Raw genomic sequence first — 27014 nt, forward strand, 5'->3', positions numbered from 1 at the left:
TTGCAGCTATTAGAGTGCACGTCTATGAATTTTTTCAGAATTTTCAGCTCCGAAACCGAGTTTTAAGAAATAAAATAAATTTCGAAATGCCGATTTCTTGCAGACGTTATCGATTACTAAGTTTATATTTTTACAGTTTTAGCATCGAGATGTGGTTGTTGATATATAATTTCTTCAGATTTTTCGAAGTGGGGGGGAATTTTCGAAGTTAGACAAATCGATAATTTTCGAACTCCCCTCCGAAGAAATCGATATAACCTCTAAGGTTAATCCGATTTATGGATTGAAACTTCCTCTTTATACAACGACTCCTTAAACATTGATGTACATGTTTTAGCCGTTTTATCCAGCTTTGAATAAGAGGTGTACCTAGAATCAAGACTTGTCCCCCCACTCTACCTACCCCTTCCACGACGCTATCCCCCACGCTTCCGTCTCGGCCCGGTCACGTGACGGGAGAGGTGGTAACTTTTACCCCTCAATTCGTGCCCCCTCTACTCTTATCTGGTGACAACATATTTCGTGTAATATTATAAACAGTCAAGTAAGTTTAAACAAACAAATAATGTAATATATTCTTGCTTATTTTATGATGTATCCGTTTGATGATCATCTTCGCTTCTGGAAAGACGCGGTAATAGTTGACTTTATATTGCACTCGTAATACCAATTCGCATAAAAAATGCAAAAACGCGCACGACATACGTCGCAGTTGAGTGTGCAGTATTTTACCAAAATTTATACCACTACCGGATATCGTAGCACGTGTTATCGGAGCTTGGAATATATCAACTTGCGTCGGCAACAGGCACACCCCGTTCGAATAAATTCCATTGTGAAGTCTCTTGCTGACAAACATCGAATAGAAATAATAGGGACATGAGTGGTATCACTAAAAATTGTACTCGATTCGGAACACAATAACTGAATAAAATATGTGTTTCTTTTTAAGGATTCTGACTCGGACAGGAATATATAAAACATCATTGACTTTGTTAAATTTTTGTACTGAATTTTGTATAAATGTATAAATTAATTTTCGAAATAATTAATTCACTGTTTGCATGGTTCAAATATGACCAATTCAGAGTTACCAAGAATTTTAACAATTTATATTTACAATGATTATTACAATTATTAAATTATTTATATCTTCCTCTGTTGAATTGTGTACAAATTCTGTAATTGTATATATAATTAATCTACGTAATACTTGAATTTGTTAAAATGGCTAAAAATAGTATTAAAGTATTTGCGTTGTGTGGTATATGTATGCATGGGAACACCGTGTAACAAATACAAATTCAACCAGTGATATTTGAGTTTTAAATAAATATACATAGAATGCAGTACATTGTTTATTCATCGATTGAGATGTTAGTGACTCTGCTCTCGCAGAGATGCGACATCTTGGCTGACAGTTGACACTTGCTAGTACCAGGCATCTTCATGAATTGCATCATCGGAATCCGCCCGTTATCCACGGTGACGTCATGCGTGGCAAAAAAGGCGCTTGCGCGTGTTGCTACCGTGAATATTGCCACGATATGCGAAAACGTGGCTTTTCTAAGCGCATGTTTACCTATGCTTAACCAATGAGGTTGCTCAGAGTTGTTACGTCATCGGCAGCGTAGAATATGAGCGTATAGGACGCTTCATAAGTGGTCCTCACCGCTTTTAAACAGCTGTTTAGTTATTTAAACAGTTTCAAAATTATCTCTCAGTCAATAGAATTTCAAACTATTTAAATCTGACGCGGTATTCATAAATTAATATCATGTCGAGCAATATGATTTTATATAAATTCTTTATAAGTGTCTATGAAATGTTATAATTATGCTAGATTGAATTCTAGATGCTTGATCCCACATTTATGAAATCTTCTGGTGTAGTACAGCTTCCGAAATTGTGTCGCCATTTTTCAATCCACTGCCGATTCCATACATGTTTGATGGACCTAATATCCGGCCTTCGTGAAGGTATCTGTAACACATACAATGAATTATGCAAGAGCCATTATTTCACAATTTCGGTTGTATGCTCGGAGTTATTAGCTTTCTGGAAATACAAATTTTCCAAGAATTCCAATTTTGTGATAATTTCCTCTCAATTGATTTTGAAATTTTTACTCCAATTTTAATACGATCCAAATAACGTATCATTATAACAACAAATTGATACTACTTACCATTTTAAAGAATGTTGGGAGTCCCCTCTTTCCTTCCCAAAAGTTACTCCAAAAAATGGAGAGTACAGACTAAAATATTAGTCCCCCTGAAACATTTTATTAAAAAAACAAACGAAGTCTTCATTATAATCTGAGCAAACAACTTGTAACGTTGTCTGAGAAAAGTTTTAAAAATTTATAAACAACCAGAAGAAAGAAGGTACACCGAGAAATATTGAATATAAAATTCGTAATGTTATGAACATTTCTATACACCTAGCATTTTGTCCGGCTAGGTTTATCAAAAATATTATTTCTGTGAAATAGAACTGAACAGGTTGGTAGAGTCCAATTCGATTTTACCGACAATATCGAACGTATCCCGGAACAGTGTATAGAACAAAAAATTTCGAATGAATAAAAAATCATATAAATCTGTGCAACATCTTTACGTGATAACGTTCCTGTAGAATGTGTAGGATGTAGAATCTCGAGGAATGGCGGGTGCGAGTGGCAACGGGGATTCTGAGTCGTCCTGTAGGGAGCGTTCCCCCGTGCACTGCGTCGTCAGCTGGTGTCTGCGCAGAAGACAAATATTGAGTAGTATAACGTGGACTCGTAAGCACGATCGTAGGCCGGCGTTTACGAGCGGCTCGATATAGCCTCACGGCGTTGTGTTTCGCGTGAAACGAAACGAAACGAAACGGGACGGGACGGGAAGGTCGTTGGTGCGACGAGACAGCACGCGTTCCTAAACGTTCCGCCTTTATTCTGCGGTGGCTACGAAGACGGCCGCCACTAGCGGAATAATTGATAAATAACTGGAGAAGAAGACGGTCTCGGTGCAAGGAAACAGATCGAACACTGAGAAGAACGCTTCTCCGTGCCGGCAGACGACATGGGGCTCAAGGACTTCCGGATAATCTTTGACAATCCTTGGAACACCTATTACCCGGGACAGACGGTCAGCGGAAATATCATCGTCGTTCTAGATAGCACGAAGAAGGTCCGCGGTACGTTGAATTGGAATCATTGTGGTTAAACTGTACGCATAATGGAATGAATCGGCTAAACCGTGGACAAAGTTATTTTCACCTATTCGTAATGCTCCGTGACTGTGAGTGCGCACGCTGCTTGCTGATGTGCAACGTGACAGGTGGCCCTGGTTGGATTTTTCTTAATAATTTATCTATTGTCCCTTCGGGGATCCTCGAGAATCGTCCTAATAATACATCGAACGTCACCTAGAACACTGCTGTCTTTTCTACAATTGTCAGAACGACACTTCACGACATTAAAGTAACTATGGATCTTCGTAATCGATAATTAATCCATCGGTTGCATAGGAAGTTCCACGCTGCCATTGTAAGTGCGACTTTGAAATTTACGAGAGACGAATTTGTGATAAATCATTCTCGTTTTTGGAAGAGGGATAGACTTTTCATGTTAAGTAATTAGTTTGTCGATCGCACAGAGATTTTTCAATTACACGTGTATAATTTGTAAAATTTGTTATTTTTTATTTATTTTTGCCAGAAAATGATTCATGTTGTAATTAATTAATTGATTACCATTTTTAGTGTACTCATCAAAATACTAGTTACATATTTTGAAATTAAAATTAATCTTGTTTCTAAAAATGAATGGTAACTATGGATCTTTCTATTAGTAATTGATTAGGTACCGTGGATATTGATGGCCGCCATTTTTTAGTAGAACTAACAACAGCTGAATTTATGGTAAATTCGAATTATTTTCATTCTTACAGAAAAATGATTGATATGGACATTTTTGTTCGATCAGGAATTTCAAATTGTGTGGGCATTGAAGGCTGCTATGTTTAGTACAATTGTAACATTTATGTGAACTATTTTTGCAATGAAGTCGAGATTGTTTTCATCTTCAAAGGATGGTAATGGACTTTTTCAACGAACTATTAACTAATCTCTTCTATGGTACGAATAATTATTTCTACAGGATTTTATTAATCATTATTAATCATGTACAGGAGTATACAGGAATACGATTATAAAATTTAAAATCAAAATCATTTAATGTTTTAGGAAGGGGTAATAATGAATTTTTTCTTTTCTTTTGTAGTTGTTATTTGAATCTGTGTAAACGTATTTTTTAGCTTGTTAATTGACAATAGTAAATAAAGAATGTTAGTGGAAAATCTTATAATATAATTGAGAAGGCAAGCACAGTGATTAATCACGTTTGTTTTTTTATTTGAAGATGGAATGCACGGATTGACGAGCGGCGGGATTTATGAATGTTCTATTTTGAGTTTCGTTCTAATTTGTAAGTGACACATGATGCATATCTAGAAACTGTTGTCACCGCAATACCGCGGAGATTTTTTTTTCCCGCAAGGTATAGTTTAATTATAGCACGACCATGCACGCCCGCATAGTGGAAATGGACAGTGATGATCAACCGTGGAATATTTGTTTGTGTCACGCCACATTATTTTTACAATGCGTTGTCTATTTCTACATTGTTATTGTCTCTTTCGTTGTATCCGCCATTGTATTTTTGTAATATAAAATTTTTTCATTTTGCCTATGTCAAACGTTACACTCGTGTTGTGCACTATTGTTTTTGGAAACATGTTTTTGTTTTCTTTGAATGATAGATGATGCACAACTTGAACAGCCATTTTGTTAAGTTTTGAAAAATATTTTACACAAGTTATGCTATGATATACAATACATACTACTCATAATAATTTTTTACACCGATGTGTTTGGAATTTTTGCAAATACTTGTCTACTATCACATTTGTTTGCTCAATTACATCACACTTCTAATAATCAAAAAATAATAATGATGTATTTGTATATTGGATTTATATCTACAAGTCTTGAAAAATATTTCAGATATAACTGGTCCATTTGAATGTATGTCCTTATTTTTTAATGTGCCATTTTTACATATAACAAAATGTATACGTACTTTATTATAAAGCTTTTTCGTTTTCGGAAACATGTTTTCGTTTCCTTTTAACATTAAATTAACTTCTATGCCACTAATAAATATGCATTTTATTAAATGCTCTATTTATTTTGATAACATGTCTTCGTTTTCATTAATAATACGCCAAGTCTTAACAATATTTAAAGCAAACCTTACGCTATAAAATTATTATGTATTACCTTTAATAATAAATATTTTAAGCAGCTTGCGTGTTAACAAGTTTAAATATTTGGCTAACCCTACTGTGCTTTTTTTGTTAATATTGATATTATTAAATTGCGAATTATAATTTACAGATATATATATTTACATTGATTTGATATTGTTAGTGTTAATATTGTTAACGTAATGTGTGATCTCAACCCACTTTTTGGTTACCCAATGGAACGCTTCCACTATTTTTACTAATAATTCTAACACATGTATACCAGCTACAATATTTAAGGCATCTGCTTCAAGTTGGTATGCAGCATGTAGTGCGTGCGGTACTAACAATAAGAATGAAGTGTTAAACACTATAATTAGAAGTTTGTACTTAGGTTAAGTCTGAGAGTATATGCTCTGTGTATAACATTGAACCAGATTTAAGTACATGTATGTAACTAATATTAATGAAAAACGTTCAAGGTATTACAATTGTATATTTAATTTGTAATTGTTATGATCTTTAAAGACAAGATGACGAAACCATAATATAGATAATATTTCCTAAATCTTAAGAGAAATAAACAGTTCACAACTAGTATTAAGTTCTATCAAAGTTTGCTCGTCAATTAATGCTGTTGGTGTTAATAAAAACGTAGTCTTGTCGTAAATGTATTAGTTCCGTTTTATTAATATTAGCATTAGCAGATTACGAAAGAAAATAGAAGATACGCTGGAGTTAAAGCAACTAAAAGTTTATGTTTACTAAATAATGAGCTACTTCTAAAATTAATTACTTCTCGTTTATCGTTAGCAACACTTTCACTTTTATTTTCACACGGTACTGCTCAGAATTGTTTGACCATGCGTCCGACGCCACAAAAATTGATTTTTATTTATTTAAAGAACGTACACTGCCGGACAAAAGTGCAATCATATGAATCACTAAAATTAAATGAAATTCATCTCAAAATTGTGTAAACAACAATGAATTAAATAAATAAAATTAAATTGAGTATGACAATTTATAGACACAAATCTATTAACTGTATACCTGTAGAGTTGCGTACTCAACATTCTTTGTAGAGTAAGTAAGTACTAATTAATCCTTTAAATCCATGATGTCCATTTGTTGTATTGAATGTTCGTTAATACAATCCTGTTGATTTGCAACCTTTTGGTTGATTCAATCATCCCATCCCGTCTTTAATATTTCCATTGTTTACAATCTTTATAATTGTCATCATATCTAATTGTTCACTTGTATCAGTGATCTTTTCACTTATAATTCATAGTGTCCCCACACTACCTTCCCCTTCTACGTCGCTGCTCCCCACGTATCCGCCGCGGTCCGATACGGGCAGAGAGGGGGTAACGTTTTCCCCTCAATTCGTACTTCATCGTGCTCCCTACTTTATCGTCATAATATCTCTCTTTGTTGATTTATTCTCGGTGTGACATTCGCCATTTAATCAACAACATTTTTGCAGGCATTAGTGTGAAGGTAAAGGGTTTCGCGGACACCTGTTGGACAACGGACAAGCAGGAAATGGACGAAAGAGGACAGTACAGAGAGGGAACAGAGACGGTGACAGCTCACGAGCAGTATTTTGAAACGAAATATTACCTGGTTGGATCAGCTTCGGGTGAGATTCTTCTAAAAAGTCCTTTCATACTTTAGTAATATGAAATATGAAAACAAAATAAAAAATTATATGGTTATAGTTCGACCTAATACAGGGCGATTCAGTTAAATGTTCCACCTAAATTACATGTAAACTATTTGGCATACGAAAAAAAAGTTTAAACTTTTTTATATTTTTACCTTTCAAAAATATAATTGAAATATAAATATAATTGTTCTTCGTGTAGGCAGTGAGATCGAAGTGCAAAGCGGAGAACATAAGTTCCCGTTCCAGTGTGTTTTACCGACGAACATACCGAGCAGCTTTGAATCCGATTTTGGATACGTTCGGTACATCGCGAAAGCAACTTTGGATCGTCCATGGAAGTTCGACCAAGACGTGAAGAGCCCTTTCACGGTGGTACAACCGTTCGACCTTAATCAAGAGCAGAGGGCTTCGGTATGTTTCTTTTAGATTTTATTTTGTAATATAATATTGGTTATTTTGGTTATCACAAAAATTTTGTACTTGCTTGAAAGAAGTGATACCTGACGTCATTTAACATAACTTTTTCCGTTGCGAAAATGTTCTTCGCCGCTTTGTTAAGGAGTTATTAACGAAAAACGCGGGCCAATCCGAGCACAGCTACACCGGACGGAGTGCAGCTCGTGCCGATGTCAGCGCCAATGTCCGCTGTATCGGTGCTCTGATTGGTCTGCAAAAGAAAAGCTACTTCAAATGACCTCAAGAATCACCCTTTTCAAGGAAGTACAATATTTTTGCGACACATTTACTTATGAAATTGTTACTATCATATTCCTGACATTTTTCTGATTAAAATGACACTAAACATGAGTCAATTTGAAGTATACTCATATTTACAAAGTTGGCTGTCATACATTGGGTTGGCAAGAAAGTAATTTCGGTATTTCAAGGTGAAACGTTAAGGTTAATCGATCAAATATTTTCCATTTTGTTCGATGATCTTTTGCCATCTTTCTGGTAGCTTAATAAAGCTATTGGCTATTTTCATAAAGCTGCAACAGCTACATATTGAATAACAAAATTGTGTTTCATTTCACCATGTACGTGGACCGTTTTGCGACTTACTGTACCTGCTGTAATGTGACATGACGTAAGATACGTTTGTGGGCCATTGCACGGTCATTAAAAACGCAAAGATCAAAGGTTTAAATTGTATAAGTTGGTATAGGAGAATGTTTTTGTAGGCGACTGTATTTAATATGTTAATGGCTAATTTGTATTTCGAAGTGATGATAAAGTTAATGACACAGGTTTCACTGACACTGTTTCCCCCGACAGGAGTTCATCGTAATTAGGTTTGGCCGACGCCGATACCATGCGACAACAATATTGATCAACACTAACTTTGAAAGCTGTACAGTGCAATGCAAAAGTATTCGTTTAGCGACTATTCATTAGCAGTAGTTAACCCTTTTTATAACTAACATCGAGCTAAAAATCAGACATTTAAGAAAACGAAGATGACCTTCATATGACCTTTACGCGTCCACTCGCGAAATACTATTCAGATTTCCCCTGAAACATTTTTCAGAGATGTCATAATCGGGTGAGACACACTATATATATGTATAAGTCTACAACGTCTTATCGTCATAATTTTTGTTTAAACTAACTCGGAATATTAAACTAACTCGGAATATTGATGAGCTGATATACATTTATGATACGCATTGTATAAGTAAGTGATTTTCATTGAAAATTTATCATTTTCAGGAAAGGATTCAAGAAGAGATGAGCAAAACGTTCTGCTGTTTATGTTGCGCGAGTGCACCCTTAACCGTTAATTATTCTTTACCGGTTAGGGGCTACGTACCGGGACAATCGATGCCGGTAAGGATCAATGTTGAAAACGCATCGGGAGTAACAGTGGACTCTGTGAAACTCGTTCTCTGTAAGGTATGCACCACAGTGCTATTATAGTTTTCTTTTCAAAAGAAGAGACTCGAAGTGCCCTCACTGCAACTATCATAATAGCTGTCCTCCCCACCTTGATCACTTCAGACTTCAGACTCGTTGTAGTTAGTTTATAGAAATAGTGTGGACATCTATTGTGACTACGAATTTTTATGCACTTGTAATATTCTAAAATTTACAAAATACCATAAAATTTGTGACATTTCCAGTTCGTTGATCAATATGACAATTTAAAGACTCCAGTGTGAAAAATGTATCCAGACTGCAAAGGGCTAATTTTGCACACCAGTGGTACCTCAGAGCTCTTCTTTCGAAAAACAAACGATGACAACAGATATTTTGCGCAAAGTGTTTGACGATAACGACGAATCGTGAAGTCTAGATCGTAACTTTCCGTGCAACCACGCCGAGTATTGATACGAGAACGGAAGAGATCGTAGTAGCGGAAGTTGGCAAGGGCCCTGTAGAAGGGGGAGGAACAGCTGAGTATGAACAGAATCTTGATATTCCCCCGCTGCCGCCATCGAACCTCGCGAATTGCGGGATCATTGACCTGGAATACAGTCTGAAGGTCGTGGCATGTGTGTCAGGATGGTTCGTATACTGTGATAGTTATTTCTTGTACATACATATAATTGACACTGTTCAAAAGAATTATTCGGTTTCAGGTATCACAGGAATTTATCAAACAACTCTCTCGTCTTCGTGGGTACCATACCATTAGTGAACTATCAAACTCCTAGCGCGCCGCCACCGGATCCGACGAAACCAGAAATTGGCTGGGTAGCTCCAGAAGGACTTCCAACATCGAATTTATATCCGAACTTACGTAAGCATACAGATACAGAGAGTCAAGAATAAACAATAATGAGTTTTTGACAAAATAGTTTCATTGGCTGGATTAATAATGACGTATAATGTTTAGCAATCGGTACCTATGCATGCATATAATGTTTTGTATGTATATGATATATTAGAAATTAATAATAATTAATTTTTAGCTCCGCCGATGTACGAGGAATCGGCAAATGGCGCTAGGAGTCTCTGGGAACGTGGTGAATCCGAACACGTCTTCGGCATTTCGAATCGTTTTGCTCCGAGATATCCGGTTTACAATTTTGCGCCAGTTCAATGAACAACGAAATGATTTGCAGAACCTGCCAAAATAAAGATCGCACATTTCACAACGCTGTCTAGAAAGCACATTCTACAAGCTTCAACAATGGAGTTATTTTGTAGTTGTCGTGAGCATTTTGAAGCTGACTGTCCTAATTAAAGTGATTACTAGTGTGAAGATTTGGGAACATTGTGAATTTAATTGAATTGTGGCAATCATGCAGATAAATTACACTATATTTAAAATATATTTCGATGTATTTACATTGAATCACACATTTGTTCATGGTCTCAAAAGAATTTTACAAGAAAAAATTATCGATATAAGAAAATAAGAAATCTGCCACAATTTTTGTGCTTCATTTTTGTCTGAAAAATTAGTGGAACTAATGTGTGAGACACGACAACTTTTATGTATACAAGAAGTATAAAATACTATTCAGTTAAATAATACTTTTTGGTCAAGTACAATTTAATATTCACGTATATTTTGAAGTATATCTATTTAAATATACTTCATATGTGTATACATTCATGCACAATGTATATGTATATGTGAAAAAAGCAAATTTATTTTCACACAAACTCATAATATTTCAAGCAATCTGTAATTGTTGTCTAGTTATGTCGAATTGTTCAAGATGCGAGCGTGATATTACTACAAATATGATATTAAAAATTGCTAAGCTTTACAGAACGCATCCAGGGACTAGTCCAGAAACGATGTGATCGTGAATTTCGCGTGCCTCGAATGATGCAATTATTTTGTCATTTAAAAATACTCAAAACGCAGATTATCAAAGTTTACATTTAGGGTTTTGTAATTTTACAACGATACGCGGAGTATATTTTTCTACGAGAGTACTCGTAGCCGAGTATTAGATTGGAAGCAATATTAGCTACGTACTGGCGTTGTTGAACGAGCGCTTTTATGAGAATTTTGTTTGATCTACGTTTTTATACGTATATATGTAATTATGCATTATTGTTTATATATGTATACAATATTTGAAGAGAAGAACAATTAAACGTGATTTTAAAATTCGCCTATATATATATATTGATTATGTTGTGAATAAAATGTACGTTTTTGGTACATCGGTGTTTTTAAATTTTCTCTCGTGCTCGTGTTGTATTATAATTACTAATTGCTATTTAATGTGGCAGTAAATGTATAAACATTTGTTTAAAAAGAACCACTCAAATATTTCCTAAAGAACCGTAAATCCTTGTAGAAAACTGCATAGTGGCGTCATTTAGCGGAGAGAACTGAAAACTCAAAAACAGTTTAAAAATGTTCGCAGTGAAAAGCTGCATCTAATGTATATCTCAGAATTTCGGAATCCCTTATTTCGCGCGGTTATTATTATGGTTTTTGAAAAATAGGCCGCCGACGGGGCGGGCATCGACCAAAGACTGCCAGCCTTATGGGAGATCATGTCACTGAAATAATTCGGTGTTTTCTTACGCTCTCTAGGATATATTGTGGCTGGAGTAAGAAACAGACGGCCACTAAGGACTGAGGAGATTCTCGTCGGTTCTCGTCAGTAGTTTCAATCCTAGGGGATCACTGATTCAAAAGTTATTTGTGTTTAGAGTTTAGAGTTGTTGGCCAATTTCAAATGTTTTTGCCGGGTAAGAGTTCCACCGGGTAAAAGTTCCACCGCCGTAAGAGCATGCCGCTTACCGAGCGGTAATCAATAGACTGTATCGTAAAAAAAACCCAGTATCGAAGGGTCAGGTAGTAATTAAGCAATACGCGCGGCCTAGGCACCCCTACACATGGGGAGTACCCTAAAAGGCGGTCAGTAGACTTACAAGGGAAGGACATGTGTCCGACTTCGATTTTGATAATTTTTTTGTGAGACGATGGTATATGGATCCCTAATGATGTCTGCAAAATATTAGGTGTAGTTACTCAATAGTTTTAAAGATATAAACAATTAAACTTTCATACCTTTCGAAGTTCCATTAGCCGTGTGAGCAGATTGCGTGAAAGTTCAATTGTTTATATCTTTAAAACTATTGAATAACTACACCTAATATTATATTTTGCAGACATCATTAGGGATCTATATTCCATCGTCTCACAAAAGATTATCAAAATAAAAGTCGGACACTTGGGATCCTTCCCTTGTTAGGTTAGCGAGCAAAAGTTGCAGACTGCGCTTTTCGATTTTTCAACTCGGTCTAATATTTCTTTTCAGGACAGAGTGCCTCTATGGTTTAATAGTACCTCGTCGGTGACTTGGTGACTGAATCGGGGATTGAATTTTTTCTGTTCTTGAGACTTCAGTTCTTGCTTTTAGGTGACGCCACTATGTACTTTTCCACAAGGATTTCGTTATTTTACTAAATATCTGAGTAATGCGCCGTTTTTCCAACATTTATCGTTCGTCAGCGTAGAGGATTAAGAAATCTAGTTTGTTAACGATGTCGTTATTTCAGATCATTAGACATGAAACCCCATATGGTGATTGGTCTACTTCTATACTTCGTCCGTGCTAGTGTTATTCGCTCTCTCACCGACGAGATAATAGTATCTCGTCGGTGGCTCTCTACCTGTAAGCAACGGTTAAGCTACGCGGATATAGAGAGCGCCAGTTGACAGTGCTAACTGAAGATTAATGATCTCTTTTATGCTTGTCCAAAAGGAATTGGCATGAAATGTGAGTAGCACACTAATTACAGGAATGACGTCAACTTTAAAATACCTACGACACCATCAACTATAACTTCATTTTAAAACTTTTCGAACGTCATTTCACAGCAGCGTTGTTTAAATTTGATCTACAATCATTCCAAGAAAACAATGAAACGTGAAACGCGCGGCCTCCGATCAGTCACGGCACCGGCACTCAAGGTACTTATTGATTCGCGTTGATCATGCAGTGTGGAAAGATTGCCACCGATGATTTCGCGTTATCGAGAAATGATTCGCCGGTCACGGTAGCGAAACTATCTCGGTTTCGCATCTTGACAGCGGGATTCGATTCGATCGTGTTATTCGGTCGTCATTTTTATCGTTAGTGATCTCATTATCGGTACAGATAGATCTCTGTTATGGTTGCGCCTTATTTCCTAATGAACTTCTGCGTTTTTATCCGCGACGAGGCAGCTGGTATTTTATTAGGTTAGTTGGGTCGTTTTTATACAAACTGTAAGTATAAAATAACAATGTGTACATTGAACATTCACATTAAATTTGACTCTGAAATTTACTTAAAAATTTCTTTCTCCCTTCAACAATTTTAATCAATCTTTCTCATACATGCATAAAATCCGCAGTCTAATGATAAGAAACGACACAACTTGTGACCCAATAACACTGGAATCGCGAATAGGAGGCACGAATTGTGCTTTTTCCCTCGCTATTAGGACGAAAATAAGGACACATTGTGGGAACAAAGGTGGCACGGTGCAATTATGTTTCCACGTGTGCGACGCTATATGCGCGTTATGCAAGCACCAGCCAGGCAAATGGGACTTTAAATGTCAGCCGGGTTTGTTGTACACTCGGACGGACGTAACGTTTCGCGAAATGTTACTCCTAATTAGAACGTTGTCTTTTTATAGCCGGGCTCCTTAGGAATTCCTCGGAGGAATATGAAGGCTTAATGATCACAAATCTACAATTATATCTACAATTTCTCGAGAATCGGAAATGTTTAAATACTCTCCGGATCCATCGTACGTGTATAAATGTATTATGCATATCTCGTGAGCCTAGTTTTATTTTTAAAAGTGTTCACGTTTTAGCTGGGAAATGGATTTGTTGGAATATTCATACTCCGAAGAAGTACTTTTTGAGTTCCTAATGCATGCAGCAGGCGCTGCATTAATCGACACAACTTTCTTGACGGCGCGACATGGTTGAGCACCACTGGCGACATGACGTCTGCTCAAAGTTGGTATGTAGTCCGAGAAAAGTTCGAACTGCTTAGCGCAGTTATTCGGAATGCTATACCGATGGAAAAAATTATTATTAGATTGTACGTCCGACGCGTTTATAATAAAAATGATGAGCAGATGAAATAGAAAAAAGTAGGACGATAAAAATAACCAAAAAATCAATGATTAAAATTATGAAAAGAGGAAAGAAATTTCTACTTCGCTTTCGGTGTTTGCAATTGACGCAAAACATCTTTATTTCGCACGAATGCATTATTTTCTCTTTCCCGGCGTTATGCCGCCATCTTTGTAATACATGCCGCTACCTTTTTTTGTAATACAGGCGCCAATTTGGTGCGCCAAATTGATTTCGGCGAGAGTTTACTGGCATTCCGGGAAGGCTACTCTACTTTCAATGGATGACAAAGCAGCAATTTGCTGCAGCAGTGAGTCACGAAATCGATCCGTGAACGTTCAATTTTCATCTTTAGCTAACGCCTGGGGTTTGACTTTTTCAACAGTATATAAAATAAAACAATCTGTCGCAGGAAATAAAAATTCCGAGAAATTTGACTCGCGATGTAACTTTAATCAATGTGCACATATCGATCAAAAACGAATTATTAAAGAAAATTTACTCGTAATTTAATCGGATGCGTGTCATTGAAAATATGTACGCGTTAGCTTAGATTCGAAGATTAGGAGAAGCACAGTGAAATGGAAGCGCTGGAACTTACTACCGACGCAGTCACTTAAGGTTGATCGATTATGTAGAAGTATCACTGGGACGGTTTGTCGTCCTTGAGAGTATGAAATGAAATATTCGTAGACTATGATCTAACTTTTGTGCGGATGTTCAACTAGCAAGGGTAGTATGGATCGCGAGGAAGGGTAGACTGCGTTTGTTTCAGGAATTTCGTCATTAAGGCGTCATCAGAGTCCGTTGTTATAGCCTCTAGAAGAACCATTGCGTGTATCACACGTGTCTCTAATCATAACACGAACGAAATTGAACGACTATACTGCTGCTAGCATTAATATGCCCGCGGCACTATCTCTGCGGATTCCTTGCTTTCCATACGAGGGGATCGGTCAAATATCGTGCCGCTTATTTCACTAAAATCTGATCCGTTTATTGTTGTCCGAGAGTGTGAATAATTTTTATTTATTCAGCTCCCCATGGCTCGGACTTGATTTTACAACATCTCTGTCTCTGTCGTGCGTGTGTCACAGTCACGTGACTTATCCGGTACTGGCTGAAAGAGGGTAAGATGAAAGTTGCTAGATGAGAGGAATTTACTCGAAAATTGAGGAGAGATAGTTATCGTGAGAAGAGGTAGAGTGCGGACACAAACTATCAGACTCTGATATCAAAATAAACGTAAGATACGATGATCGAAGTTGACCTTGATGTAACCTCTATGCACTTATCTACGAAGAAGACACTAACGACTTCGATTTGTATAATCGGCAGCTTCGTTGAAATTCGAGGAGATTGAAATGGCACACAAATCGAGCATACAATGAATTTCCTGTTTGTTCGATTGAACAGCATAATGTCGCTCGGTTCGAGCAGCGCCTCTCTTTCCAGCCGTCCTAATTGCCTCTCGGAATAATTCCTTGTTCTCCGTTCTCTTTTCAATTTCGTTAAATACCATTTTACTTTGGACCGCGTTGTTTTCGGAAAATATATAGCTGCTTCCGCGTTGGCACCTTCACGATCACATGGCACAAGTTCTCGTGCCTTAGGCGACGTTATAGAACAAAAGTTTCCCTTCCAGAGTCAGCGAGGTCGTGCAGGTGCCAGTGGGTGGGCTGCTGCTGCTGCTGTCTGTGTTTTTGGTTCACGCGGTCGCCGATCGATAATTCAAAAGGTATCGGTACGCGCGACCGATCTAAATAGTCACGGCAAGGCTAATGCTCGCTTTCGCGTCTATAAACTATATATATCCCCTGTAAACAGTGTGAACTTGCGCTGTTTGCAAGAAGTTTCATTGCATTAACCCTCTCTGTCGTACCAGAGGAATTTCCTGCCCACCATTACAGTTTTCTTTCGATGTAAGACGACGATGGTTTCTTCGTAATAAGAAAATCTCTACCCTTCTATCTCTTCTTTTGAAGTTGTCCGCTCGGCATCGCCTAATGCCAGAACGAGTGGGTATTGTAATATTCTATCCTTTAAATATTTAACCCTTTAATTCCATTCTACATATATGATTTTTTTCATTTTATGGATATGCAATTAATATAATACCTCATACAATACTTAATGTTTAGTAATTGATTGGATACCAACATATTTAAGAATCTAAACAATATCGTGAATAATGGTACAGCAGTTTTTAGTGGTGATTCTGAGTCACCCCTCGACTGCTCTAATAATATTTACTAAAATAAGTATATTTACTATATAACAAATATATAAATATTTCTTAAATATCATAAAATGTACTTTCAGGATAAGTACATACGCATAATTAAACACAAATTGCCTTGAACTCAAAAATGTATGAAGCGAGGAAAGTTCAAAGTAGAAATCAATTTTACTTTAATAATAAAGTTACTAATCCGGCTGCTAAGAGATTTTACTGAATTCTGGAGGAAACTGAAAGGTAATATCTATCGAGGATACTTCGTAATTCCGAAGAGTGAGAGGAATCACGGTTTGCGGATGAACTTTTCAGAATTCTGTCGGGGTAGTGTATATTATAGTATAATGTTTTAATATCTCTGTATCGTTAGATATTGAAAATCTTATTCTTTTAATAATTCTGGCTTTCTTCCGATATAAAGAAATGCTAAAAAATCTGTTTTAACTAATTTCGCCACTGCATGCAGACGTCAAGTATCTTATTAAACTAAATTTCAAAAACAGGAGTTAATTTAAAAAAACCAACTTTCAATTTAACAGAAATTAACTTTAAAATCAAATTTAAATTTATCAAAAATTAAGTTTAAAATGAATTGGAAAAGCATTACTTCTTCATTATTTTCGTCCTACTTCAAAATGTATGCTTCTCAGGTAAATTTATTTCATGGTTCACGGTTCAAAACATGCACTACTATAATCGTCTTGGAGCTCTCTCTGATCCGCGTTATACTTGATATAAAAAATCTGAACTGATCTGAAGTATTTGTGAAGTAAACGAAGAATGTTATCGAAATTCGTTGACAATTTATCTAGAATCCTTGAACTTTCATCAGCCATTTTGGACCACGGTAAAAACGGTGTTATACCCAACCCTGAACATTCCAGTTCAACCAGTTCAAACCAAATAGTGAAGAAAACATTCTGCGTAGATAATAAAAAGAGATTCGAGTATTAGGGAAGGGTTAAGACAGAGTAGAATAGAAGAAGAATGAGCCTGGGCCCGAAGCGACCCGAGGACGTCGAAGCGTGGCGTCCAGTGGCGTCGCGTCGTTTGTTTACAAAAGGCTCGGTCTGGTAAGATTCCTGTTGTCGCAGTTGGCGCGCCTGCCTAATAGGCGAAGATATACTCTCGTGTGCGCGCGGTCGGCTGCGCGTCGAGCAGAGGCGCGCGTGTGTCCGCCTCCTGTCAGAGCTGTCCGTCCGTATCGCCGCAGGACGAGTTGTCTCCGTAGAAAAGCCGCTTATGGTGGTAGTGGTAGCTCGGCCAGTCTCTCGAGGGACTATTTTTTTCGTTCTTCGTTCGATGGTTTTCGCGCACAATCGATACTCGAACCGTACGTAGCTCGTTTCGACACGGTGCACACGTGCACGCGAACGCATCGTTCGGGGTACACGTGTCTCTGTCGTCGTTGACAGGTGCATCGTCGCAGTGTTGTTTTCTTCTGTTTTCCCCCCCTTTGGGTTTTCAAACGTTACTGCTAGCACCCCTCCCCCCGTGCAATCAGCCGCCGGTGACTACTCGCAAAACAACAATTTTTTGGTGAACGAGAAACGCTCCGTGTCCCGGTGACCGTGCGAGAATCGATGCGACCACAATATCCCGGTTATCGTACACTGTGTCCGCTGACATCACTATGTGATACGTGATAACCGTTACATCCACGGGATACCCTGTGCTCCTGGTTCACGGCTCCTTACACCTGCTCTTCTATCCCGACTGGGGTAAGCTACCTTCTTCTTTTCTTAGCGTTTTAGGGGTCTACGGGTTTGTGGCATTACGTCGTCGTGTAGGCTCGTGACGTTTATTGCAGTGGCCACGACACTGTTTGATAATAGGCCTCTTTAATCCATTATTCAAATGATATATTTGCGATGAAATTGTTTTAATAATAGATTTTATAAATGGTGGGATCTGTCTTTTTAGTGACCAGACTCGTGACGTTTATTGCAGTGGCCACGGCACTGTTTAATGATAGGCCTCTTTAATTCATTATTCAAATGATATATTTGCAATGAAATTGTTTTAATAATGGATTTAAAAAATGGTGGAACTCGTAGTTGACCAGACTCGTGAAGTTTATTGCAGTGGCCACGGCACTGTTTAATGATAGGCCTCTTTAATTCATTATTCAAATGATATATTTGCAATGAAATTGTTTTAATAATGGATTTAAAAAATGGTGGAACTCGTAGTTGACCAGACTCGTGACGTTTATTGCAGTGGCCACGGCACTGTTTAATGATAGGCCTCTTTAATCCATTATTCAAATGATATATTTGCAATGAAATTGTTTTAATAATGGATTTAAAAAATGGTGGAACTCGTATTTGACCAGACTCGTGAAGTTTATTGCTGTGGCCACGACACTGTTTGATGATAGGCCTCTTTAATCCATTATTCAAATGATATATTTGCAATGAAATTGTTTAAATAATAGATTTTATAAATGGTGGGATCTGTCTTTTTAGTGGCCAGACTCGTGACGTTTATTGCAGTGGCCACGGCACTGTTTAATGATAGGCCTCTTTAATCCATTATTCAAATGATATATTTGCAATGAAATTGTTTTAATAATGGATTTAAAAAATGGTGGGATCTGTCTTTTTAGTGGCCAGACTCGTGACGTTTATTGCAGTGGCCACGGCACTGTTTAATGATAGGCCTCTTTAATCCATTATTCAAATGATATATTTGCAATGAAATTGTTTTAATAATGGATTTAAAAAATGGTGGAACTCGTAGTTGACCAGACTCGTGAAGTTTATTGCTGTGGCCACGACACTGTTTGATGATAGGCCTCTTTAATCCATTATTCACATGATGTATTTGCAATGAAATTGTTTTAATAATGGATTTAAAAAATGGTGGGACTTGTCTTTTTAGTGACCAGACTCGTGATCATGAATTCGAACAGAATCTACTGTCATTATCTACTGTCATTACAATTACATGTACGGTAACTAATGCTCATTAATTCAAAATAAAATTCTTTTTTGATATAGACGATATTTAGCCAATATATAATAGAATAAATATTAATCTAATATTGTCTCTGAAAAGTTTCTAACGACAATATTATAGATATTGTGAAAGAGATAAAATATAAATTACAGTTAAGATAAATCATAATCAAAAATAGTTAAAATTGTTTGTTTATTCTTGTTAATATTATTTATATCAATACACTCTGGTGTCCGCAATACTCTGTCTGAGACTAGGCCTCACTTGAGCCCTTATTTAAGCAATTTATTTGGGGAAAAATTCAATAATGAATTTGAAAAGAGATCATTTTAATAATATATTAGTTTCTCTAGCTATATGTAGTTGTTTTATGGTTCTGGAGCGTTCGTATGGTATTAGGTCGTTCCGTTTATTGCTCTGCTATCTAGATTCGGACTCGAAACCAAGCGTGACCATGTTTCTAGTAATATATTAATAATGTATAATATAGTATTACACTTGAAAAATTATTATTTCGTTAATTATCGTTGTTATTTTGATCATAGTTATCTAAAATAGTGTTCAATCTTTTCAATATATTTGTCAAATATCCGAGTAATAGCGTTGTTCACCTCTTCAGGGTCGGATTTTTGTAAAGTGAGACTTTATTTTTTCGATTAACTAAAATATTCAGTTATTTTTCATTTGAATGTTTATCAACTGCTGAAACCAAAAAGCTCCGAAAAAATTGGGTTTCTCGATTATTGAAAATGGTTGACAAAGTGTATTTTAACAGATAATATTGGAAAGAATTTATTGAAGCACTAATTAAAAATATTTAATAAAGTGCACGACGTTAAGGAATGCCTCTACATATTATCTTTTGAGAAACTTCGAATACCTAAAGCTACGTCTCCAAGACAGGTTGAAATTACCAATAAAAGACCTTTGTCCTCTTTAAACAAGATTTTCTTCTACGTGCTTTATTACCCCTAAACATAATTTCCCCGAGGACCGTAAATTTCTTAAGTGACACGATGCAACTTTCTGCCATGGCAGAAATAGCACCCTTTCCATGGTGCAAGGGTGGTAGGAAACCATTGACGAAACGGAACGACGGAATAATAATATCGGCGCGTTGTTAGTGGGACAGCCTGCGGGGATCATGCACTGACGAGGGTAATTAGGTGCCTATGTTTTTCAGTAATTAACGCTAGTTAATGAATTATTAATTGTTCGGTAATTAGGAATGCTGAGGTGTTCTCTATGAGGTTGGTTCAAGTTGTAGATTAGAATTTTAAGCTCGTTAAAATACACGTTCGTTTGACTTGTAATTTCAGGGCCGTAGTAAGGAAAACTTGCGCCCCTCTATCAAAGAAAAAAATGTAAATTTTTTATCAGATATTTACCATAAAAAATGAAAAAAAGCAAACAAGTTAACTATCACCCAATAACAATCATTTTAAATTGTACCAAAAATTTTAGTATTACTCAAAATATTGCTAAGTGATGTTGAAAATTAATTGTTAATTATTCAGCATCAATTTGGCGTGTATACGTGCATTTTATTAATTATCAACATACAATAACGGTACAGAAATCAAACGATTTCTTTAATTAATTTAATTGAATTTATTGCCCTGTGAAATCTTTGGCACAATTGTTTATCGCGACTTTACATAGAGTTAACATTGTTTGAATATTTGTTGTTATACTTAAATTTGGAGTAACTAGACCAAAGTTGCCATAACGTGATGAATTCTGTATGCTCGTTAAACTGTTTCAATATGGTTTAGCTATAAATAAAATTTGTTATGAATTCAGTATATTATTTAGTTTCATCAAAACGTGAGGTATTATAATTTATTTTATGCATATATAGGAAGTTTGCTAGCTTGTTAATATTTCATAGAAGTTTAATTCGATTTCTGCTAAATTATTTTGAATATTATTCTTATTAAATAAACTCATTTTATGTTTTGTAAAATTTATATTTCATTTTATGAAATGAACAAACAATTGCTGCCAGTCTATACCTGCAATTGAATATATAAAATTTCATATGAGTTCTACGATTATGAAGAATTATAATATCCTAATATTCCAGAGAACGATTACAAAATTTCTCATACAAAATTTCTCAATCTATATTTGCATTTAAGTGTGTAAAGTAAAGTCTGCTATTAATATTAGCATAATGTTCTGTTAATAAAATTAATAGAGCAGATGTATACAAATATTAATATTAATATTTTAGAAGATGATTAAGAAAACGTGTCAATCCGTAATTTCATGTGGACATATTATGTAGTATTAACTCTTAGTTAGTGTTGTGACATTTCCGTCACGTAACAAATATGACCCAGACGGCGACAGCAATTTAATTAACGTTCAGGATTTGAAACAGAATTAGTATTTGCACGTGGCACGAGAATCTGTCTTATGCCGACGAAACGATTCTATCCTAACTATAACAAAAATTGAACAATTGAAACTGTATTGGGTCATCGGAGAGCCAACGATGCGAACTAAGGGTGAATACATATTGAAATTTTTATATAATTCTTAATATTCATACAAGATCCAATATGAAATTTTACTTTCTAATATTTCCACAAATTGTAAAATATTGTAACTACAGGGTGGCCCAAACGACCACTTCAAAATGGAATAACTTTTTCCTTTTTTTTTTTAAAAAATTCAAATTTATTCTTTTATAAACAAATTCTAATTTTCAATGGTCTAGTGACTTCTCGACCGCCCTGTATGCAAACTATCTTCTGAAATTATTAGTATTTACAATTTTTTAAAGTTTAAGTTTTTCGATTATTCGAACAATGGAAGTTTGAATATCTCATGGACGTATGGACTCAAACATAAAATGACGTTTGAGATATTTCAGCAATTTGCACAGTGCAGCATGGGAGACTACATAGCCTTTCTAAAAATAATGATAGCAGCATTAAGGTGCTATTTCTGTGTACGTCGCTATTGACTCTAGGAAGATCTTGTTATCGAAAATCGACCAGACTGATCGTACAGAGAATAGTAAATGACTCGGTTCTTTTCATGCTTTCGATAACGTCTATTTTTCCCGTACAACGGAATACTTCGGGGAATCCCATTATTCAGCCTGCTGAATAGGTATTTGCGCAGGGTTCTAAATATGTCGAGAGAAATCGGAAGATAACGTCATCGATATTATCGAATTTTTAATTGAAACTCTTTATTTTAGTGAAATTTTAATTAAAATTCTCCATTTTATTCTATTTTTTTTCTTCAAGTTGAAATACAAATATTCCGAAAGTGAACAAAAATCTGAAATTATTCAGAAATTATTTATAAGAATACTCGTTACTTTCTTTCCATAAAATCATTAATGACGACATTTTTCCACCTAATCGTCCACCCTGTATATGAACCAAATAACAATAACGCCCAACTTTACTTTACTTCTATATATATATATATATATATATATATATATATATATATGTATATATATATTATATGTATATATAATTTTAAAGAACTGCTCTTTAACCTTCAACCAATGTTAAGAAACTGGTTTACTAGTTTTTTTTCACAAAACCAATGAACGTGCCAATACTAATGGACGGAGGCATAATTACGTGTCTCCATACAATGAGCCCGATCAATATCAAGATTGTTAAATGATGGATTGCTTAACTACTTCCGTGGGGCGAAAGTAGTCCAGGTTATAAATCCAATCGAACACTCGAGGATCGTAGGTACCAATAGGAAACTCGAGCAATTGACCACCGAGTCGCTGGTCGTACTACTTGGAAGCCTAATCTACTTTCAATATCGAGACCTCGTGATTACACCCTTTTACAAAGAGACGTCATATCCTTGGGGTGTCCGATTTTAATTTAACTTTTCGTGGTGACTCTAGAGACAAAATAAGCAGACACATGGCCGAGAACTTTTGTCAATGCTCATTTTTTACAAAGATATTTAATAAACAACTTTCGGATTTGGCCGTATACAGGGTGTAGCCGGACAGGAGGTGATGCAGTCTGACGCGTCTGATCATAACCGACTAATTCTACTTGCTGCATATTCTATAGCACGCGAAACCGACGGATTTGTAAAGTTGATTTTCTTGAAAAGGAGTCCAATGAAAAAAATGTTATTCCTCTTTTTCGACTTGCTTTTACATGTAGAATGATCCCCTGCCTAGTAGACTTTTATTCTTCAATAATAGCAATAATAATAGAGAAGTGAAATTGTATTTTGATTTACAAGAAATGAATCACATTCGTATTTTGACAAGGGGTTAATGATTTCAATAACAATATATCATTATACTTGAGAGACTGCTGATCTTTATGCAAAATAAAAATTTCTTACTTGAATTGCAACAAACTGAAGTGAAATAGACATTTATTTTCTTCCCTATTAGGTTAGGTTAGGTTGAAACCCACCTATTCATTTTTGTTATAAATGCGTAGTCGGTTAATCAACACCATGCAAAACGCAGGGCCGTGCGATAAATATTAAACACGCGTTAACAAACTAATGCATAGGAATGCACGGTTGACAACCGTGGATAAAACCGTGTGTTGCACAGAGAGGTATTTCGTTTTTCCGTAGTTCGAGTTTAATCATTTTCAGCGACGCGAACCTGAAAAAATGCGAAATAAAATCGGTGATTGGTCTCGTTTCGAAAAAAGTAGAGGTTGAATTTCAGCCAACTACGCGCTGTTGAAAGGAACTTGGCTAACGTGTTTGTTCGTTACACACAGTTTCCATTCATCGTATGCGCACCCATTGCATTCTGGGTACATTTTCCAACGACTGTTTTTTTCTTGAAAGTACGTAGAAGCCTGCATATAAAATTTTATTCATTTATACGCTCTCGACTTTTCCTCCACACAACATCGCTTTTCGACTCGCGCCGCTGTACAGGGTGTCCTGATAATCTAGAAACCAAATTTTTAAAATAAACATTAATCACTTACGAATCTTCGACAATTTTCAATATTTAATTTATTACCGTTAGTGCAATATTTCATGTTGTAAAACTTCAAAAATTTACTGAATATCTTTTTTCTGTTCTTTGTCTAATGACTAGACTATCTTGCGTTTCTATATCTTACTCGTCGCGCGACACTAGGTAGTACGTGATCGCGTTCAGCGATCCCCACTCCGCGCACCAGCGCTCCCTACTCCACTACGCGTTCCCACTCCGACTCATCCCCACTCCACTGACCCATTTCGCACCGGAAGAGCTCAGTCAGTCTGGTGTTCCGTTTATTCAGTTCCATTTCGGACAATTTCGGACTCCATCAAGAGACGTCGTCTCTCGGAGTCATCCCCTCATTCTATCTCGCGTATTTCCATATCTTGCGTTTCTATATCTTACTATTTCATACCAGTATTACTAAATCTTGCGTTCCATTTAAAAAAGACTAAAAAGTAGAAAATAAAAGAATATATAAAAAAAACTTTTTAAAAACCACGCTTACATTAAAATGCACTAAAAAGGAGAAAATAATTTTTTTTAGACATCAATGACTATAAATAAAAGCGTGGAGCGCCCACGAAGATTACGTCAATATAGTTTAGCGCTCCACGCTTTTGTTTATAGTCACTAATGTCTAAACAAAAATGTTCTCCTTTTTAGTGGATTTTAATATTAGCGTGGTTTTTAAAAAAATGTTTTTTTATATATTTCTTTATTATTTTGCATGATGCCTGGTAATGACTTTTCCGGATTCATATGGACACGACCCTGTAGCTTCGGTAGCTCGAGTCAGATTTCATCGAAAGTGACGAAGTAACACACTGTTGCGCGAGTTTTCGGTGGTTTACCCCGGCAGTCAATAACTTGCGGGTTGAGTAACCCGGCCCGAGCTGCGTTTCGTGAGCAATCGGGTCGAAGTTCGAAGCCTGAGTCACGGGTTACGCGAACAGAAATAAAATCGTGGAATCTCATTATGCTAATAGAGAGCCGAAACAGTTTTGATCGGTGAATTAATATGCGTCAAGTTGCGCGATTGGATCGGTACTTCCTGCGACCGACCCACCCTCTGCACGCACCCCTATTGCGGAGAAGTTTTCAGCCCTGTTTTTATTCGAAACTTTGTTCACCGAAACTCCCGCGAAACATGTAAGACATTACGAAAATGTGGGTCGGGGAACTGTTTGGAAAAGTTCATCGCGTGAACTGTATTTTTATTGAAATGTTTATTTTAGTCACCACTGTGGGAGTACATTACTGCATTACCAGTTTCCTGATTTGCTATTTACTATTTTAGTTTTTCCGTTTTATTGTTCAATGTTTTTTTTTTTTTTAATTTAATACTATTTTTCCGTGTTATTTGTGGTTTATTGTTTGTTCGTTTAAATTGGAATTTACTGTTCCAATTGAATTTCCATTCAACTTCCGTTTTATTGTTCAATATATTTTTTACTTTAATACTATTTTTCCGTGTTATTTGTGGTTTATTGTTTGTTCGTTTAAATTGGAATTTACTGTTTCAATTGAATTTCCATTCAACTTCCGTTTTATTGTTCAATATATTTTTTACTTCAATACTATTTTTCCGTGATTTGTGATTTATTGTTTATTAACTTTAATCAGAGTTTACTGTTTAGATGAAATCTCCATTCAATTCTTCACCATTTTTTTGCTATGCTAGTTCATTATGCTAGTTCACTTTTATTTAAATTTTCTCTTTCATTATTTATTGAGTTGGCAAATAAGTTCGTTCGGTTGTTTAGATTGGAATAAATCACCAAAACCGAACGAACTTATTTGCTAACCCAATACTATGTACAGAACTCAGGAGAAAGAATTAACAACATTTAGTTCTGATTTGTGAACATTAGTACACGAATGGTTTAACATGAAAATTATTAATATTTACTTTGAAAGTATAGTATTCGATTCTGGCAAACTGATGTTGGACTACGGTAGCATGTTTGCATATCCACGAGCAAACATTGACGTCGGGTTTGCGTTAATTCGTGTTTCAAAATTATGTACCGTTTGTTAGGGTTTACTTTTCAACGTCAGTTGTGATTTTACTGTAATAATTATACGTATATACTCTAAATTAATTATATCAATTTCATATAATTATTTCATAAATTTTTATTTCATAAATAGAGCTTGGCTTTTTATACATTTTTATTCATATTCCAGTTATGTTTCATTCTGTAACAATTAGAACAAAGGAATACTTGATTGTCATTTTTTGAATTTTTTAACGAAGGCCACTGTGTTGGGTTCGCATTAGTAATAGAGAGAGAGAGGAGAGAGAGAGAGAGGAGAGAGAGAGAGCTCACAATATAAAAAGAGGAAACTGGAAACTGAACTTTTATTCTTACTGTGGTAATTCGCTTTGCGGCGATGCTAATGTATGTTCGCTTTTCACGTAATAATTTTAATTCATCAAGAGCCTTTCTCCCTTAAGAGGTAACCTTTATAAGTCACGCTTAGTCGAAAGTTCAGCTCCGCTATGGGAGATAACAAAAGGTGGGGCAGAATTAACTACCCTATTGGAAGCGACTGTCTTTTTTTTCTTTTCTATCGCATTAACTTACATTTTTTTCTGTTCACCTGTTCAGTGGAAACGCTCGAAATTAACGGGCTATTCAGGGTTGAAGAAAAATCGATTCCGTTGAACTGTATTTGTTCTCAACCTTATTCCCCTTTTCTTCTTCAAATTATTTTTCCTACATTTTTTTACCCGCAGTGAAAAACTAATAATTTCTTACACCCCTAGTTATTTAATCCGAATGTCGTATCAATATTTTCTATGGTTGAAAAGCTATGGGAAAATGTCACTA

At 35.9% G+C, this 27014-nt stretch overlaps 2 protein-coding genes and 1 long non-coding RNA gene across 10 annotated transcripts in view; 2 read left to right on the top strand and 1 right to left on the bottom strand.

Moving 5' to 3' along the window:
- LOC143218210 (arrestin domain-containing protein 17) overlaps positions 1–10443 on the top strand; it is a 34772-nt gene extending 24329 nt beyond the window's left edge. Inside the window, exons 1-9 of one of the 8 annotated variants that reach the window (XM_076443269.1) lie at positions 3326–3466; positions 3936–4079; positions 4406–4471; positions 6781–6936; positions 7163–7374; positions 8674–8856; positions 9257–9468; positions 9543–9703; positions 9876–10443. In XM_076443269.1, coding sequence (XP_076299384.1) covers positions 4046–4079; positions 4406–4471; positions 6781–6936; positions 7163–7374; positions 8674–8856; positions 9257–9468; positions 9543–9703; positions 9876–10009 — 1158 coding nt within the window. In that variant the 5' untranslated portion in view covers positions 3326–3466; positions 3936–4045 and the 3' untranslated portion in view covers positions 10010–10443. Of the gene's footprint in view, positions 1–2720; positions 3181–3325; positions 3533–3552; positions 4123–4405; positions 4472–6780; positions 6937–7162; positions 7375–8673; positions 8857–9256; positions 9469–9542; positions 9704–9875 lie in introns of those variants that run through there. The other 7 variants (XM_076443268.1, XM_076443271.1, XM_076443267.1 and 4 more) reach the window with 7 other exon arrangements.
- On the bottom strand, positions 963–3439 carry LOC143218211 (uncharacterized). The gene is made up of 4 exons (XR_013010993.1): positions 3263–3439; positions 2620–2745; positions 2189–2274; positions 963–1983 (listed from the first exon to the last, which is right to left on the bottom strand). It is a non-coding gene; the product is annotated as an uncharacterized LOC143218211 (long non-coding RNA).
- A 6931-nt stretch (positions 10444–17374) lies between the features above and the next one.
- Positions 17375–27014, top strand: part of LOC143218157 (uncharacterized) — a 44457-nt gene continuing 34817 nt past the window's right edge. The window contains exon 1 of the mRNA XM_076443189.1: positions 17375–17974. The gene's annotated coding sequence lies outside the window, so the exon portion shown is untranslated. The remainder of the gene's footprint in view (positions 17975–27014) is intronic.

This window comes from Lasioglossum baleicum, chromosome 18, assembly GCF_051020765.1.
Source record: "Lasioglossum baleicum chromosome 18, iyLasBale1, whole genome shotgun sequence".
Lineage (NCBI taxonomy): Eukaryota > Metazoa > Arthropoda > Insecta > Hymenoptera > Halictidae > Lasioglossum > Lasioglossum baleicum.